At 33.9% G+C, this 19,380-nt stretch overlaps 1 protein-coding gene across 1 annotated transcript; it reads left to right on the forward strand.

The window, feature by feature from the left end:
• The first annotated feature begins 3,768 nt into the window (after positions 1–3,768).
• LOC128163179 (uncharacterized) lies at positions 3,769–9,485 on the forward strand. Its single transcript, XM_052826707.1, has 5 exons — positions 3,769–4,215; positions 4,722–4,861; positions 7,506–7,618; positions 8,250–8,456; positions 8,676–9,485. The coding sequence occupies exons 1-5, from the start codon at positions 4,049–4,051 to the stop codon at positions 9,060–9,062; spliced, it is 1,014 nt and encodes a 337-aa protein (XP_052682667.1). The 5' UTR covers positions 3,769–4,048; the 3' UTR covers positions 9,063–9,485.
• Positions 9,486–19,380: the final 9,895 nt, after the last annotated feature.

Below are 19,380 nucleotides of genomic sequence, written 5' to 3' on the forward strand. Positions count from 1 at the left end.
TAATGTTAGGCTACACAACTGTTAGATAAACATATTTGCTTCTATAATCTATTACGAAATACCCCTCGGTAAAGAACTATAGGAAAAAGACTTTAGAGCCCTCTAGGTCCCTAATATTATGGGTTAGCCCCTTTTTCATGGTATCAAATGAAAGGTCATTTGATTATAAAGACATTTTGTTCAACAAGTGTTCAGAAATCCGTCACCGTTCTTGAGATATCTCAGAAAGAATATTTTAGGGGCCGGTCCCTTATCTCCTTATTGGGGCCACTGAACCAAATTTTTTAGGCTGCATGTTGTTAAGGACATCATTTTGAGCATCTTTTCTTTTATACTGCATTTCAAAATATTTTTCCGTTTTGAGATATAGGTGGTCAAAGTTTTGGACTTCTGACCCCTAAAAATCCCTAATTACGTAACATATGAAAAAATCGTTATACTGCTTGGCTTCATAACTGTAAGATAAACATATTTGCTTCTATAATTTATTACAAAATATCCCTCAGTAAAGAACTATAGTTAAAAAGACTTTAGAGCCCTCTAGGTCCCTAATATAAGGGGCCAGCCCCTTTTTCTTGGTATCAAATGAAAGGTCATTTAATTATAAAGACATTTTGTTCAACAAGTGTTCAGAAATTCGTTACCATTCTTGAGATATCTGAGAAAGAATGTTTTAGGGGCCGGTCCCTTATCTCCTTATTGGGGCCGCTGAACCAAATTTTTTAGGTTGCATGGTGTTAAGAACATCATTTTGAGCATCTTCTCTTTTATACTGCATTTCAAAATATTTTTCCGTTTTGAGATATAGGTGGTCAAAGTTTTGGACTTCTGACCCCTAAAAATCCCTAATTACGTAACATATGAGAAAATCGTTTTACTGCTTGGCTTCATATCTGTAAGATAAACATATTTGCTTCTATAATTTATTACAAAATATCCCTCGGTAAAGAGTTATGGGTAAAAGAGTTTAGAGCCCTCTAGGTCCCTAATAATAGGGGCCAGCCCCTTTTTCCTGATATCAGCAGAAAGGTCTTGTAAATATAAACCTTTTTTACATTACATGTTTTAACAAAATATTTTCCAGAAAAGAGATAAAGAGAGAAAAACACAAAAATTCACGACGCTTTTTTAATGTCAATTTTCGAGCCATAGCGAGCTTCGGCGCCAGTAGTGCTAAACATACAAAACAACAATCATGCAAAACATCAATCTTTCCTTTACCTACCGTAAAAATTTGAGCTTAATATCTCTTATAGTTTAGGAGAACAACAGAAGACAAAATACCCATATAAAAATTAGAAAAATCTCAATATCTCAAAAACGGATGTGACGTCATCAATACAAAAAATTTCCAATCAAGTTCAGATCACTATCTATCACATCCTAAAATTTGATTGAGATCGGCCGAGCCGTTTCTGAGAAATCGCGTGCACAAAAAAAGGGGAAAAAATAATAATAACTAGACACGATCTCGTTGCGAGCAACGAGGAGGTCTTCCGTCCGATTTTTAGAAGAAAATATGACATCATCTACTTTGATTTTCGACAACAAAACATGATATGGAAAAAGGAGTGAAGTACTAATGCTTTATTGCATCGCTTTTTATAAGTTCTATTACATTGCTTTTTTACCTGCTTGAATTTCTTCCAATTAAGATTGAAAAGATTAATTATGTTTACATCTGGTCCCTAAAAACCCTAATTGGGTAACGCAAGAGAAAATCATTATATTGTAAGGATATATAAACGTATTATACCTAATTTAGCATTCATAACCTTTCACAAAATGGCTCTCATTAAAGGGCTATAGATAAAAAAAATTAGAGCCCTTTGATCCCCTAATTAAAGGGGCCAGCCCCTTTTTCTTGGAATCAAATGAAAGGACGTTTAATTCTGAAAACATTTTGTCAACAACAAGTGTTTAAAAATTCGTTAGCGTTCTGGAGATATATGAGAAAGAAGGTTTAAGGGGCCGATCCCTTATCTCCTTATAGGGGCCGTTTGGCGAAATTTTGAAGGTTGCATATGATTAAGAACAAATTTTCCTCTGTATTGCATTTCAAAATATTTTTTCCTTTCTGAGATATGGGTGATCAAAATTTGGGACTTTTGGTCCCTAAAAACCTTAAATTACGAAATCATTACATTGTTTGGATGCATAACTGTGAGATAAACATATTTGCTTCTATAACTTTTCACAAAATGTCTCTCAGTTAAGGGCTACAGATTAAAGACTTTAGAGCCCTTTGGTCCCCTTATTTGAGGGGCCAGCCCCTTTTTCTACATATCAAATGAAAGGTCATTTAATTCTAAACAAATTTTGTTCAACAAGTGTTTAAAAATTCGTTACCAATTTGGAGATATATGAGAAAGAAGGTTTTAGGGGCCGATCCTTTATCTCCTTAAAGGGGCCGTTTAACAAACTTTTGAAGGTTGCATATTGTTAAGAACATTAATTTGAACAACTTTTTCTCTGTATTGCATTACAAAATATTTTTCCTTTCTGAGATATGGGAGATCGAAATTTTGGACTTTTGGCCCCTAAAAACCCTTAATTACGTAAAACATGACAAAATCATTACATTGCTTGGATACATAACTGTGAGATAAACATATTTGCTTCTATAACATTTCACAAAATATCTCTCAGAAAAGGGCTACAGATTAAAGACTTTAGAGCCCTTTCGTCCCCTTATTTGAAGGACCAGCCCCTTTTTCTTGATTTCAAAGAAAAGGTCCTGTAAATAGAAACTTTTTTTACATTACATGTCTTAACAAAATGTTTTTCAGAAAAGAGATAATTAAAGAAAACCAGAAAAAATTATGACGTTTGTTTAATCTCAATTTTCGGGTCCAGGCGAGCTTCAACGCTTTTTGCGATCGAAATGATTTTAAACCTTCATGCACATTTTCAGTCTTCCGTCTACCATCGCTGAAAATTTCAAGTTTATATCTGCTATAGTTTAAGAGGAGTACTGCCGACAAAATACCCCTCTGAAAATCGATAAAACGACTATATCTCAAAACCGGAAGTGACGTCATCCATAAAAAAAATTTGCAATACGGTTCATGTCATCATCTATAAGATCTGAAAGTTTTATGAAAATCAATTGAGTAGTTTTCGAGATCTCGCGTGCACAAAATTTGTAAGAAAAAAAAATAATAATAATATAGAAGAATAGGGAAAAAGAAACAAAGCAATAACAATAAGGTCTTCCGTTGGAAACGGAAGACCTTAATAAGAATAGGGAAAAAGAAACCGAAGAATAACAAGAAGGTCTTCCGTTGGAAACGGAAGACCTTAATAAGAAACAGTACGAAAACAATAAGGTCTTCCGCTGGAAACGGAAGACCTTAATAAGAAATCGTACGAAAACTATAAGGTCTTCCGTTGGAAACGGAAGACCTTAATGAGAAAACTGTTCTTATCGAGTTTTGTGAAACCCAACGCCCTACCAGAGCCCAGACTCAGCGGTTTCTCGTACAATCATACTTAAAATTACTAAAACCAGCACTTATCTTAAATTAAGATTATGATACAAGTTATATCTTTATCCTTCTTAATGTTAAAATTTTGGTATCAATCTATATAATATAATTATTTTTAATAATTATTAATTAATTATTAATTTATAATAAAATTATTTTTTAAACCAAATACATGTATAACGGCTAACAACCCCATGAAATGACTAAAACAATTAAAAATTTTAGTAATAAGGATTTTATTGTAATTGTTTTCCACTTTATTCGCCATTTGGGTCCATTTGGGTAAATCGACGCACCGTGAAAGACTGGCAATCTGTATACATATAATATGCATCCTAAATTAAAGCCTAAGGAAGACTGGCAATAGTCTGGAAAAAATATAATTTTATAACGTTACAAGTTGAAGACACACATGATATATTAAATTTTTGGTACATTTTGGGCAGAACTCAGTGAGTAAAATTACTTCGAAAAGAAAGAAAAACATCTTCACATCCCAACCTGGATGTTTTTAAGCTGCCTGGGAATTCCCAAAATTTCACAATACATGTAAAAGGGAAATGGAAGCAACCACCGAGAACTCTTCGCAATTGCCGGCGTACACGGCTCTGAGATGGGGAGAGTTTGTCGCCAATCCTCATTTATTGTACAACTTGTGTCCAGGGTCTTCGAATCGCAAAGAGAACAAAGTGATGAACATGGCAATATGGACTAACCCAATTAACAGGTAAAAAAATAAAAATGCCGTCAACACGCTCTCTCTCTCAATCTAATTATAATTAGACCTTTCATCTGTTATATATGGATACCGCTCGTGACAGGTGAAAAATTTACGACAGCGACAATAGACAACGGACAAATTTTGGTGAGAAAGCTCATCTGATGAACTAAAAATATAGACTAAATATGGTTAATAAAAGCTGTACTTTCTCATTTATAGAAAAGTGGACATGGATTAGATTACTATAAATGTTTGTCTGTCCATGCACTTCTCTAAATATAATAGTTATTAGGCTATATTTAGCTACATCTATTACAGAGAGAGAGAGAGAGAGAGAGAGAGAGAGAGAGAGAGAGAGAGAGAGAGAGAGAGAGAGAGAGAGAGAGAGATTTTCTAATTAAAATAAGACCTTTCATCTCGCTCTCTGTTATATATATATATATGGATACCGCTCGTAAAATACTTAATTTAGTATACTTAAGTATACTTACTGGACAACTTTTAAATTACAGGGAGTTTAAAGTGGAGAGTATAGAGGAACTAGAGCGGCTCAGCAATGACCTGTTGACAAAGCCGATCTTGTTTCACGTGAAACTGCAGCATCAAAAGGCTGAGTATTACGGAGTGATGGAAGTCCACAAGACTTGGAAAGGTCAGGCCTTTTACAGTGTAGTTCATCAAATTATAATGAAGTTATTACACTACATATAGTCATAATATGTTGATATTAATGTGGCTTAATTAAAGTATATTTATAACTAAATCACTTTTATTGGTTTAAAATTTTCAATTAATTTTAAAATATTATGATTTGAAATTTTTTGGATTCTGCTGGATAACCCAAACCTGTGGTAACACTATTTCTCAAATAGTGACACGTGTTTTAACAATTACAAAATGTTATACAAAATAGATAATGAAACACCCGGCCCATTGGGCCTATATGTCACTGCAAATGCAATTATAACATATATACACATATTACGCATTCCGTTTTTTATACAATAATGATTGTCTGTAAAGGTAAGATTCAAGTAAATATTTAGAGGTTTGTCTCGGAAAATTGATTTAACTTCATGCTGTAGCACAAGAGCCTTATAAATATACATATACAATTATATGTGTTCTTTTACACAAAAGAAAATGACTCAAATAAACAGACACTGTAATCAAACAAAGGCTATAAGTACATGCAATATATACCGATATGTATATATGTCCTAGCTTTTGATACACAAAAGGAAAAGGCTCAATTTGCCAGACACTGTAATGGTAATATCACTCACGGCAATATGTAATTTATTATGTGAAAACTATGTCTGAACCTCTTAATTCATATTCCAAATTCACATTCCATAAAGTAAACGGTCCATGTCAGTAAAATAAAGAATAAGGTCATTAATTCTATAGAGATCAATTAAAAGTCATTTCAGGTTTTATATTTCAAAAAATGAAATTATGAGAAATAAAATTTGAGAATTAAAAATTGTATACAAATGATATATCTAATCATGATATTTAATGAGTCCCTTCATTAAAAACCAAACTGTTTTGAAGTGGCTAAGTCTCCAAATATTTCATTTAAAACTTCGAAAACGGGGCCGGTTTTGCTGTTTAACGTACCTAGTTCTTTGCTCTAATAGAAAAAAAACCATACATACATATAGTAACATACATACAAGATGTTTCAGCAAACGTGTGCCAACTTTACAGTTTTAGAATAAAAGTTATGCTTCATGTATGAACTGAAATTTTGCAAAAATGTTATGAGCAATTGCATACAATTTTATCAAATCAAAAGTTTCAATAAAGCTGAATCATTTATTTTCCGACAGGCATTTTAAAACTAAGTCAACTTAGACGCACAGTACTCGATTTAACGTCATTTTAGCACGTGTTCCAAATGTCCGCCTTGTTTCTCAGTCACTAGTCTCATTCTATCTCTGAAGTTCCTGATAACATGTTTATAAGAGTCTACGGTTATACGTCGGATTTCTCTTCGTATAGACATTTTTCAGAGCACTTGTGGGGGTGGTGAATAAACACGGTCCTTTAAATAGCCCCATAAAAAGAAATCTAAAGGGTTGAGATCAGGTGAATGTGGTGGCCATTCAATGTTTGAACGTAAGGATATGAAATGTTCTCCAAACTTTTCAGCCAGCCATTCAAGTACAATTTTTGCAGTTTGTGGGGTGGCACCATCCTGCTGAAACCATACGTTGTTCATTTCTATATATCTTCTCCTTAGCTCAGGAAGAAATTTCTTTTTTAGAATGGTCAGATAACGTTGCGACGTAACTGTTGTGGTTTCACCATCTTCTTCATAGAAAAAGGGGCCTATGATACCAATACTACTCAGTGCTGCCCATACTGTAAATTTCTGACTATGAAGTGGTCTTTCTGCGTAAAAGTCTGGTTTTGAAGTTCCCAAGAAACGCATGTTCTGCTTGTTGACATGTCCGGCCAGAGTGAAATGTGCTTCACCAGAAAACCAAATGACGTCAGTTAAATCAATGTTTCTCAACATCAATTGTGCAAAACTTAACCGGGATGAAATGTCCGTATCTTTTATATGTTGCATTATAGAATTTAAATCGTATTTTAAAATTCAATAAACAGATGAAGAACTTATATTGGAGTTCACTTCTCTAAATACATTCCTTACTGATTTCGTTGGAGTCTCCTGGATAATTGTCTTCACCTTTTCAATATTTTCATCCGATCGGCCAGTCCTCTGTCTTTTCTTCTGTCACCGATAGTCCCGTACTGCTCAAATTTAGTAACATTACGAAAAATTTGTTTCCTTGAAAGATGTTTCACATCTGGGTACTTCTTTTTCAAAACCTTTTTCACTAGGGTTGGCGATTTTCCATTCTCAAAGTACAGTTTTACAATATCAATATTGGATCATTTTTATCATCCATTTCAAATTACCTGAATACTTGACTTTTGATGATGTCATCAAATATTAATTATGACATCATAGTACATTGTATTTGCACTCTAATACATTTTGCCGGAATAAACGCTGTCAGATGCAGTTATTGTAAAGAAAATATGTAATGTTTGTGCAAAGGTATAGACATCCAAAGTTGGGACATGTTTATTGAAACACCGCTATAACAAATATTGAATCCGACATAATGATTATTTATGCTTGTAAGATAATGATAGTCTCTCATAAATTATTGTCAGTGAGTAAATTATCATTGGAACTTGAGATTTAATACACTCGTGCAGTCAAGTGTATTTCCAAGTTGTCTTATATACATGTTCATATATTGATGGCTTTTTAGGTGAGTTTGCAGTCCTTGTGAACACAAGGCATCCAGGAATCCGAGAAGTACTGACCCACAAGTTGTTGGAGATCACTCAGCACATGCAAGAGGGCAAAGAGTTTTGTCTGCAGGTAAGAATATGTCTGGTCACTCAGATCATCATTGTCAAACCATCCACATGTCAATTTGGAAACACATACATCTGACATCGCCCTATACTAGAAAATGGCAGATCGTATTTTATCTATATATACCTGTATCTAAGTTCCGGCAAATGTTATTACCTGGTAAATACTGACTGCTAGTTTTTGAGCGATTTAACTGTGCGTGTTGAATCAATTTAAATTTTATCAATAAAATAATTAATGAGCATGGAGGAAAAACAGATCTGGCCAAATTTTCTCAGAGGAGCCATAGGTATTTTATTCCTGTTTTTGTTGGGAAAAAAAGAGCAAAGAGTAATAACTCTGTTTTCTATTTTAACCTAAAAACTGAAAAATTGAGTTATGAATTTTAACTTTTTGAAAATGGCAATAATATTTTGCCTATTTATTGACAGATTGAATTTTCATACTACATTTTATTCATTGTCAATGAATATTTTTAATTTTTTGTACTCCAAATCTGACTATATAGCTTCAGCGTTTAATCAATGTAGCAGTTATTAAGCATATGACCTGATGTGGCAGTGCCTGAGAAACAAAACATTAATTTACTTGGCCTTTTGATACTGTTCTTATCCCACCTTTTTTCTTTTTACAGCTAGACTTTGGCCCAGCAATGAAGCAGTGGTACAGTTGGGCTGTAGATTCGCAACCAGATCTTTTTGACATTAGGCGGAGCAGTAACTCGGGACACATGGAAATCTCAATCCACAACTACTCGACTCCAGTGGACTACTGCATGAACCCACTGTGTATTGTGGGTTGCTTCCCTTTCTGGCTTCTTCTCGGAGGACCATGCTGTTGTGTAAGTCAGAACTGTCAATATATACATGTATAACCCCCCCCCCCCCCCAAAAAAAAAATGAAACGCACTTGATTTTTAGATACACTGATTAAGTCTGATTTAGAAAATATATGGATGGTCTGAGGGTTGTAATTGTTAAAGAAACACTATATTGTATAATTTATAAGCTTTATGAAAAGATAAAAAAAAATGAATTTTATTTTACATTATTTTATTCAGATTCACAGAATGAGGAAATGTATCAACGACTCCCACCATTTTCGGAATCTACCTGTTGTCCTAATTACAGGGGTGAGTATGAGAGTTACTGTGAGGCAAAACATGCCATCACCAGGACCATCACAGCACTACAACCCCCAGGGACCACCCCAGTACTACAACCCCCAGGGACAATCCCAGTACTACAACCCCCAGGGACCACCCCAGCACTACAACCCCCAGAGACCACCACAGCACTACAACCCCCAGGGACCACCACATCACTACAACCCCCAGGGACCACCCCAGTACTACAACCCCCAGAGACCACCAACCTACCAATCTAGGGTAGGGCCAGGGAACTATGACCCCACACCACCTCCACCTTACCCTGGCAACAATTGTTAGACAATTGTAAAACAAGAGGGTTAGTGGTTTTGTGCAGCGGTGTTCAATGCTTGTAAATATTACAATGATATTGTAAGATGACTATTAAATAAGAGGGTCAGAGAGCTGGCTGGCTGTGGCTATTTTTAGAATATTTTTATCCTCTTTTATCGCAGATATCGATCTATATTGAGATAGAGGAAATTGTTCAAATTCTGAAAATATTTGATTTTTAGCTCACCTGAGCTGAAAGCTCAAGTGAGCTTTTCTGATAACCTTTTTTCCGTCGTCCGTCTGTCCGTCCGTTTGTAAGCTTTTCACATTTTAAACTTCTTTTCTAAAACCACTTGGCCAATTTCAACCAAATTTGGCACAAAGCAACCCCATAGAAAGGTAATTATAAATTGCAGAAATGAAAGACAGATCGTTATTTAAAACGGAGAAAACCTCGAAACTGTAGAAAAAGGGGGATGCATTTAAAAAATTTCTTCTCAAGAACTACCGAGTGAAATTCAACGTAATTTTGCATAAATAATCCTTATGTAAAGGAAAATATACATTGTAAAAATTATCGGCGAATTCTGTTCCAAATTGAGTTACTTACAAAAATAAAAATTAAGAGATAATCGCGGTCATGTCAATCAGTATATAACTTCGGGTTCCGTATTCCATATCGAAAACGAAAGTTCTTTGTATAAGGCAGCCATGTTTGAATGTTGACGCATGACAAACGGGTCAAATTGACAAAGATGAATATGCTTGTTGTGCAACAGTTTACGTGAGAAGGGATACTAGTACTTGAAACATTCTAAATAAATTGTGCCGATTTCGTGAAGTGAATTGAGGTTAAATATTTTAATGCGTTGACATTTTCACTCGTGACCGTGGTTTTACGTTGTTTTGAATATCGTTTATACTTTTTAACTTGAGGGGAAATATCGCCTGTATTTTGGAATTTTTACGTATCGAATCAAATATAGACTTCGGTAAATCAGACTGTTAATTGTTTACCTGTGCCAAATTAGCAAAATCTGATGCTCTAACAACGTATTATATTACAAGTTTATCTTTTAAAAAGATTGGTGAGCTAGCACCGTATCCATTCTAAAACACAGAAGCAGATTTCTTAAATATTGGTTTAAATTCCTGAATCAATTAATTAACAATAAGAAGGCACAGTGGTGTACTGGAATTGTGCTGGAGTGGGGTCTCAATTTAGAATTGTGAATCTAGAGTGGGCTTCACATCGGCAATGGCATAGCTCATTGACTGTGCCTTAATCATTAGGTTTCTACTGTAATTTCAATTTCGAGGTGAGAATTTTTTAAGAACCATTGGTATTGTTGTGTAGCAGTCGTATCTTCTCGTGCCTTTCCGGCATGGCATTTCCGGCAAGCTCGGAAAACATATCCGAGGTTGTTTTCCGAGCTTGAAGGCATTTTAGATAAAGCTAGCTATTTATTATAATATCTAGAATAACTTTGCATTGTAATTAAACGTAAGATACTGTTACTTTTTTTTACATTTTTCAATAAAACACAGAACTTCATGTGAAGATGATAAAACGAAATTCAAATGGTACAGTTTATCCACAATAGTACAGTATTCCCAAAATCCCCTACTATGGAGTCGAGCATGCGTATTCCAGTGAAAAATGACTAACGTAGTTGGTAGCGCTCGAGAGCGCTAGCAACAGATACTATACATTCTATTGGTAATTTGGTACGATCTCTACATTATGGTTGATTACCGGTATAGTGCAACGTGTTTTGTTAAGATGCTCTGCATTTTCAGTTTAAACGGTGATTGTTTTTGCTGCTAGAAATAAATAAATAAATAAATAAATATATATATATATATATATATATATATATATATATATATATATATATATATATATATATATATTGTGCTCTTTCTTTGTTTTAGTGCAGGTTTCCTCTGTTTAAATTGTTTACAATTTTCTCTTTACTAACCACATTCAGCTGTTCAAGTTTCGAAATATAAGCAATATACAATGCTTTGCTCACAGAACTAAGGCCATTTTTTGTTCATTTTGAATAGGAAATACCAAGTTTAAAAATCTTAAGTTGAATGTAATTACCTCTTGTGAACAAAAAATTGACTCAAACCAAGCCGAAAATTGTGAGTTTTGTATCTTGCTTATAATTCTACGATTGACGCTGAAATTTTGATTTATCACTAGAAATGTTTCACTAAACGTTAAATACCTATACAGAAAAATTTAAAGGATGATATGCTCTAACAACATTTTGGGACCCCCTCCTTATGCGATGAAACCACACCAAATTTGTTGGTTTTTCAGACACAATTAAATTAAAACGACCTCATTAAAACAGTTTAAAACATTACTGTTACGGGGATAAATGTATTATCGCTATTATTAAGAAAAAATTACAGCGGAAAATCATCTTGATTTTTAGCCATTTGTTAACGCTGATTTTGAATAAAGATGAAAATAAAGGGTGGGCCTTAGTAAAACAGCGAAATGCCTGGCAATACATTGGGTTTTTAATTTTTTAATGTAATATTAATATTGTGCCACAATCTTGTCATTGTGTGTATGAATTACAATTTTGATGTAAATTCAGCACGCGGGGTAAGCATCCCATATTTGTGTTTTTGAATTAGGATTTTATAAGTACATCGTTGGTAATAAACCTGTTATTGGTTCATTTTTTTCTGATCAATTGACTTGCATGGAATATGTGGAATGACTGAATCTAATTTGATTTTCCGTGTTATATAGGTCTAGGTAAAGGCCGAAATTTAGATATTGTTGTATTTGTTCTTCTCTGTGGCATTATTTTGCTTGGTTGTAAACAAATAAGGAACCATTTTTTACGACTGCTGAATTTGCCTGCATATTGCCAGTGGAATACATTAATCGGATTAGCAAGTCCATATATGTAGAAACTGCAGTGAAGGATTGTCGTAATTGCATGTAAGTAAATACCTTTTGAAGGTCATTTGTCATACATATTTGCAACGAAACTCAGCTTAAGTATAGCATTGATCTGGTTTTGTACATCATAAAAAATAAATAAAATTAGTAGGCTAATTGTTCGAGAACAATTAGAGGTCTTTCCACCTAATATTTTAATGAATTGCTAGATTGCTCAATAAGATATACAAAACATTACTATACCTATGATATATGTTATACTATAAAATGGGAAAACCACAGGGCCATTAATTGATAAATGGTTTTAAAAGAGATTTTTTATTTTTATTATTATCAAGCCATTTCTTTAAAAATTACATGTTGTATATATCGGTAAAGATTTATCTAATTACTTTTCTGAATTTTTTTCCACTTACTATGAACAAAACTGAGCCAAGTGAATATTCTTTACACAATCGTATAAACAGTAAAGCTAACAATAGAAGAGAGTGTTCTACAGGCTAGCTGTCTTTATACAAAATGAATAACAAGTTCCACTTGAGTAACCACAGGACTTGATGTGATACCTGGCTGACCCAATTGAATACCTTATTGCGCAATCCAGCAAGCTATTGAAACCCTTACTAAAATTCTGTATTTCAAATGATATGAAAATTCATTAATTAAAAGACTTCTAACTGACGTTGACCTTTGACCTTTATGTCATTTTGTTTGGCCAAGGTAGACGCTTCTATTCCAAGTGGTCCGAAGTCTGTACGACAAATAATAAAAAAGTTGGAAATGATTTTATAGAAAATTAAAAACTTTCAGGGGGAATAACTACTAGAAGAAGGCCTCAGATCCTTTCGGTATGAATAGATTGAAGAACCCTCCAAGTGTACTGAATACATTGGTAAAAGTTTCAAGTCTTTATCTCTTATGGTTTCAGAGGAGTAGCGATAACAAGTATTTCGTACAATAGGGGCTTTAACTCTGTAATTATTCAAAGGTATGAGCCAAGGGGCTATATTTTAAAATGTCTTAAGATGTCCTACTACATCCATAAAAATGTTTTTTCTCTGCCACCCTAAACAAAAGAGATATAAAAACTCGTTAATTAACAGCTTCTCAAATGACCTTGACCTTTGGCCTTTACGTCATTTTGTTCGGCCAAGGTAGACGCTTCCATCCCAAGTGGTCCGAAGTCTCTATGATAAATAATAAAAAAGTTGGAAGTGATTTTATGGAAATTTAAATACTTTCAGGGGCAATAACTACTACAAGGGGGCCTCAAATCCTTTTGGTATGAATAGATTGAAGAGCCCTCTAAGAGTTATGAAGACATTGGTAAAAATTCCAAATCTCTATCTCTTATGGTTTCAGAGGAGTAGCGATAACAAGCATTTCCATCTCAAAGGGCAATAACTCTGTAAGTTCTGGGAGTTCTTTGACACAGGGTCAATTGGTACCATAACTTTTAATGAGCAATTACCTAAAGTTTAAATTATTTGGATAACTCTAATAATAAAAAAGTCACCCCGAGCTAAATAGAAAAAAAGAAGAAGAAGAAGAATAAACTAGTAGACTAATTGTTCTCGAACAATTAGAGGTCTTTCCACCTCTTTGTTTTTTGTTTTTTTTTTGACATAAGATTGCTTCGATAGAATACAGTATTTCTCTGCGTTACTTCATAAAAAGTGTCAAACGATTAAGTTTGCAATTTTTTATTTCTTGACCTTGACCTTTGTCCTTTATGTCATTTTGATCTGACAAGGTAGACGCTTCAATACCAAGTGGTCCGATCTATCTATGATTATTGATTCAAAAGTTATTCGTGTTTTTATTGATTGTTCAAACTTTCAGGGGCAATAACTGCTATAAAAGGGACTGCGGACCCTTTCGGTATGATAGATTGAACGAGCGTCTAAGTGTACTGAATACATTATTAAAAGTTTCAAGTCTCTACCTCTAACGGTTAATGAGGGGTAGCGATAACAAGCATTTTGTACAATAGGGGCAATAACTCTATAATTGTTACATGGTAAGGGTCAAAGGGTGATATTTTGAAATGCCTCAAGATGTCCTACTACATCCATGAAAAAGTTTTTCTCTACCATCCTAAACAAAATAGACAAAAAAACTAATTAATTAAGAGATTTGTAGATGACCTTGACCTTTGACCTTTATGTCATTTTGTTCGGCCAAGGTAGATGCTTCCATCCCAAGTGGTCCGAAGTCTCTATAATAAGTAATGAAAAAGTTGGAAGTGATTTTATAAAAATGTAAATACTTTCAGGGGCAATAACTACTAGAAGGGGGGCTCAGATCCTTTTGGTATGAATAGATTGAAGAACCCTCTAAGTGTACTGAAGACATTGGTAAAAGTTTTAAGTTTCTCTCTCTCATGGTTTCAGAGGAGTAGCGATAACAAGCTTTTCGTACAAAAGGGGCAATAACTCTGTTACTATTTATAAGAAGGAGCCAAGGGGATATATTTTGAAATGTCTTAAGATGTCCTACTACATCCATGAAAAAGTTTTTCTCTACCATCCTAAACAAAAGAGATCTAAAAACTCATTAATTAAGAGATTTGTAGATGACCTTGACCTTTGACCTTTATGTCATTTTGTTCGGCCAAGGTAGACGCTTCCATCCCAAGTGGTCCGAAGTCTCTATGATAAATAATAAAAAAGTTGGAAGTGATTTTATGGAAATTCAAATACTTTCAGGGGCAATAACTGATAGAAGGGGGGCTCAGATCCTTTCGGTATTAGTAGATTGAAGAACCCTCTAAGTGTACTGAAGACATTGGTAAAAGTTCCAAGTCTCTATCTCTTATGGTTTCAGAGGAGTAGCGATAACAAGCTTTTCGTACACAAGGACAATAACTTTGTAAGTTCTGAGAGTGATCAAGCAAAGGGTCATTTGGTACCATAACTTTTAATGGCCAATAACATTAAGAAAAAATTGTTTCAATATCTCTTGAAATAAAAAAGTTGTCCCAAGGAAAATAGAAAAGAAAAATTATAAGAATAATAAAAAACATAAAGAAAACAAAAGGTCTTTCACCTGAAAGGTGGAAAGACCTAAAAACATAAAGAAAACAAGAGGTCTTTCACCTGAAAGGTGGAAAGACCTAATAATTTAGTTAATGATCATCAAATTTTTACAACTTTCATACTTATCCGTGTGGTACTGGTAGTCTACTTATACTAATTGATATTAATAAATTATTAATAGACTCTAATTATGTGTAGCTTTGTTTTGCCATATACTACCATATTCATGGCATTGTAATGAAATTTTTGCATGCAGCATGTCAATTTAGGAAATACAATGTTATGAAGTGTTTTTTTGTTTTGGTAATAAGCCATTTATAAGTAACTAATCATTGAAAATGTTTGAAAAAATCTTTATACATGTATTTATCACTACTCGACAACATATTGAAAATTTTACTCAAATATATAAATTAACAGTGTTTAAATTCATTGAGAACTTCAAGTAGATTTTTATTTGAAAGCGGCTCTCTTCTCTAAGTGAAGTACATTGCTAATTGTCCCGCAGAATCTTTTATGAATAATGTTTGAAATAGAGAAAGTCTGAGCTTTTATATGTAATCAAGCTTACGCAAACTTGATGTAAAATGCAATTTCTGATAAATGTTGTGTATACTAAATGTAAAAAGAAACAATTTAACAGTATTCAGTGCAATACTTAATCCCATATTGTTTGTCAAATTCACTAAATACATGTTAGTGTATTTAAAGTTAATTGCAAGTATGTGTATGGGATTTTTGTTACACATTTATTGTCAGAAGCAGAGAAACTGTTGTGCTTTTATATAAACACTGTGTCGGATACTTATGCCAGTGCCAAGGTGGCATTTTTCACCTGCTTAAGCTGCATATATCGAAAAATCAAATATGCCATATGATAGACCATTGCTTAAAGAGTTAACAACCACTTTTGTTATCATTGTATCTCACCTGTCAGGTGAGATATTTACCTTTTAAAAAATAAATTCCTATAGGAAAATAATTTTTCCCTTAGGAAAAACAATATTCCTATAGGTAATTTGAAATATTATATCGGAATACAAGAACTTTTAATAGGAATTTCAATTCCGATAGGATTTGATAAAATCCGATAGGAAAACTTAATATCCTATAGGAAAACTACATGTCTGAATTAAATTCCTACAGGAAATACCATTCTCCTACAGGAAATATAATTCCTATAGGACTTTTTAAAAATCCTATAGGATTGTCAATATTTCATGTAGGAGAATCAAATCACCTATGGGAATTATCATTTTCCGATGGGATATTAATTTTTCAAGGTAAACATCTCACCTGTCAAGTGAAACACACTAAAAACAAAAGTTGTTTTATATTGTCAAGACAATGGTGTATCATTTGGTATACATGGGTTTTTCCGAAACTGCATTTTAAGCGGGTGCAAAAATGTCACCTTGGCACTGGCATAAATATCCGGCACAGTGTTTTATACTGTTATTATAAGTTGAAGGGAGAGGCCGAATTATGTTTTTATAACTTGTGCCCATTCCCATTGCAATATATAAATTAATAAAATATCTCCAAAATCAAAAGTTAAAATAGTGCTATTGAACATATTTACATTCAGATATTATATTTTTGTTTTGTTTTGCAATTAAATGTATTATGCTTGCTTATTTTTCAAACATTAAAACTTTTAATTTGGTTTCATGGTTTGTTTTCTCTCTCTCTATCATACGCGGATTACTGGTATTTCTTCTCAATTTTCCATGTACATTGTATCAGTCCAAAACATCTGACGGTTTTCTTTTTTTTAGAATGATTTTTTTTCCTTCAAAAATTGGTAAAAGAAAAATAAAACGACAGGAAAACGTCATTCGGTTTACTTGGCTTATTTATTGTGTAAGCAGTAAAAACTAAAAAAACAAAAACAAATTTGCAATATGTAGGGAAATTATTAACAATGTTAAAGAAAAGCAACAGCATAGTTACAACGCACTTTGAAATACATGTATTACGCACTTCGAAAAATTACTTTGAAAAAAAAGTGCGTTTGAAAATTATATATATACATTTTAAATTTTTCGTTAGCATCTATATTATTGCACTTTAAAAACAAAAATGTACACATATATGATAGATAATCGTTTTTACCTAGTTTTGATTGATTTAACATTAGAAAGAGAACCCATGAGATTTGAAAAGAGAACCCATGAGATTTTTAGCTATCCTTAATAGCAAATTCGCAGCAATGAACGACACGTAATCAATCGTGGGTTTTGGACGATGAGATACTGGTTAGGGTGGTTCAACTTAAAAATAACTTGTTACTGTCTTTTAATTTTCTCTTAAATCCTCATGTTAAAAAAAAATATTAAAAATTCCGGCATCTCTTCGGATCCAACATCTTATTTTTTGGAAAAGTAGGAACAAATATCTTTGTTCAACAATGATAAGGTCAATCTTGTTTTGCCAAACCTTGTCAAATGAAATTTATTCCTTTTTTTCTGAATATTGACCCAACCTATCGAAACATTTAACATTGAGAGTAGAAATTGCCATTAATTATAAAACAGAAGACCCATGAACCCAATCGTTCACCTGAGCTGCCAACGAACATTGACCCCACGAATGAAAATGATTCGACAGTATTTGAACTTGTTTATCATTATGATGAGGTGATCTCTGTTTTTAGCATTCTCCTTACCTCTTCATAAACAATTTTAAGTTAAATAAAAGGAAATGGATATGTCTTGAAAGTACGGGCTTTTCACTGGTCAATCTGATTACATACTTTGCTCAATAAGTAGTAAGTCCTGGAACGGCCGTGAGAACATCAGAGTACCGGTATTTTACAAAGCAATGTTTTAATTTCATGTCTTTTTATCAAGTTTATTAATTATGTTGACATCCTCTGAAACTTCCGTATTCAGCTGTCGCGGATACTAGTACACTGTAATTACTTAGATCACTGTCATTGATTGAATTGATGCCTGTACATCATTAATTGCCACACCTACAATATCTCTGCTAAAATTTTCATCTTCCTGTCTATCAACATATGTTTTCAGCATATTAGCATTGAACATCTTTAACTTTTCGTCAACATCAATCTTTTAATCTAAACTTTCTACCTTCTGAACTATTCTGTAAGGTCCTCTCCACCCGTATCAATAATTTGTTAGAGGTAGGAAGCAAATCAAGAACTTTCTCATCTTTCTTCATGTCTCGCTGCCCCGCCCGTTCGTTACAGTAGGTGACTGATCTCTCCAGATTATCTTTGGCTAGTTGAAATGTCGACTGAAGACGATTTTTTAAATCTGAAACATACTGATAAGTTGTTTTAATTTCAGGTTCCGATACCTCTTTTATCCGTAGCTTACAAAAAATCCACATAGGACCTCTGACTTTGTGACCTTCAACCACTTCAAAAGTTGAATATCCAAGAGTTTCTTGAGTGGTGTCACGAAAGGCAAATAGCGCCGCAGATTGATATCACAGTCCTTAGGTGGCAGGCGACAGTTTTTTTGATACAATTCATTGTAGCCAAGGGATGCATGTTTTCGGAACTCTGTAACTAGAATTTCCTCAGTCCCATTCAGCACAAATACCTTTAATTCACTCTTTATAAGGCCAATCACCAATTTCTGAAGATAATTGCTAGTCAAAACCTGTAAAATTCTCTACCTAATTTTTGCTAATTTTTCATGATTTTTCAGCTTCTTAGACCTCCCACAGCTAATTCCCTGCAGAGGGTTGACCTTCCATACCGCTTGCATGTAGCCATATCACATGTCAGAAACTTACCAGTGTATAGTTTACAATGCTCCATCCACCTTCTTTTCGTGTTATTTTACCTCCCGTCTGTAACTTGCAATTTCACTGTGTAAAGTCAACACAACAGTCATAGCCGCAGGTTTCGCATTTTACTTCTGATTCTCATGTACCTAACATATGGGGCCTACATATTGCATATCAATTTCAACAAGAGACACCCCTCTAGCTAATGATAATCATTTAAAATCATTTCATGAATTTTAGCAACACTCATAAGCCTTCAAGTACAGCAGCTCTCAATGTTACAAAAGTATTGACGGGTATTTTATCCGAAACTGTTCCTTGCTACCTTAGGGCCCTCTGCACAAAGTCGTCTCATCATTTCTTAAGCGTTCGGCTAAAACCCTTGACCAATCCATTGCACAAGATGTGGTACGGCGTTGTCGACGTCAGCTGTCGAAATGAGAGTAGACGATCGCGACTTGTCTCGGCCATCAGCTTTTATACGTTTTAAAACCACCGACTTCTGGTACCGTTAAGCAAAGTCTACAATGGTGAAGATGTGCCGGTTCCTTTGGTCCGCTGCTGGTTAACTTGGGCCAAACAAATCTACTGCAGCACGCTTACAATGTTTCAG

The sequence above is a fragment of the Crassostrea angulata genome, chromosome 9, assembly GCF_025612915.1.
Source record: "Crassostrea angulata isolate pt1a10 chromosome 9, ASM2561291v2, whole genome shotgun sequence".
Taxonomy (NCBI): Eukaryota; Metazoa; Mollusca; class Bivalvia; order Ostreida; family Ostreidae; genus Magallana; species Magallana angulata.

What these genes read in the sequence shown, in the direction of transcription:
- LOC128163179 (XM_052826707.1), top strand. Translation starts at nt 4,049, where the DNA reads ATGGAAGCAACCACCGAGAACTCTTCGCAATTGCCGGCGTACACGGCT. An exon ending in TGGACTAACCCAATTAACAG is followed by an intron (nt 4,216 to 4,721) that starts GTAAAAAAATAA and finishes TTTAAATTACAG; the next exon opens with GGAGTTTAAAGTGGAGAGTA. An exon ending in GCAAAGAGTTTTGTCTGCAG is followed by an intron (nt 7,619 to 8,249) that starts GTAAGAATATGT and finishes TTCTTTTTACAG; the next exon opens with CTAGACTTTGGCCCAGCAAT.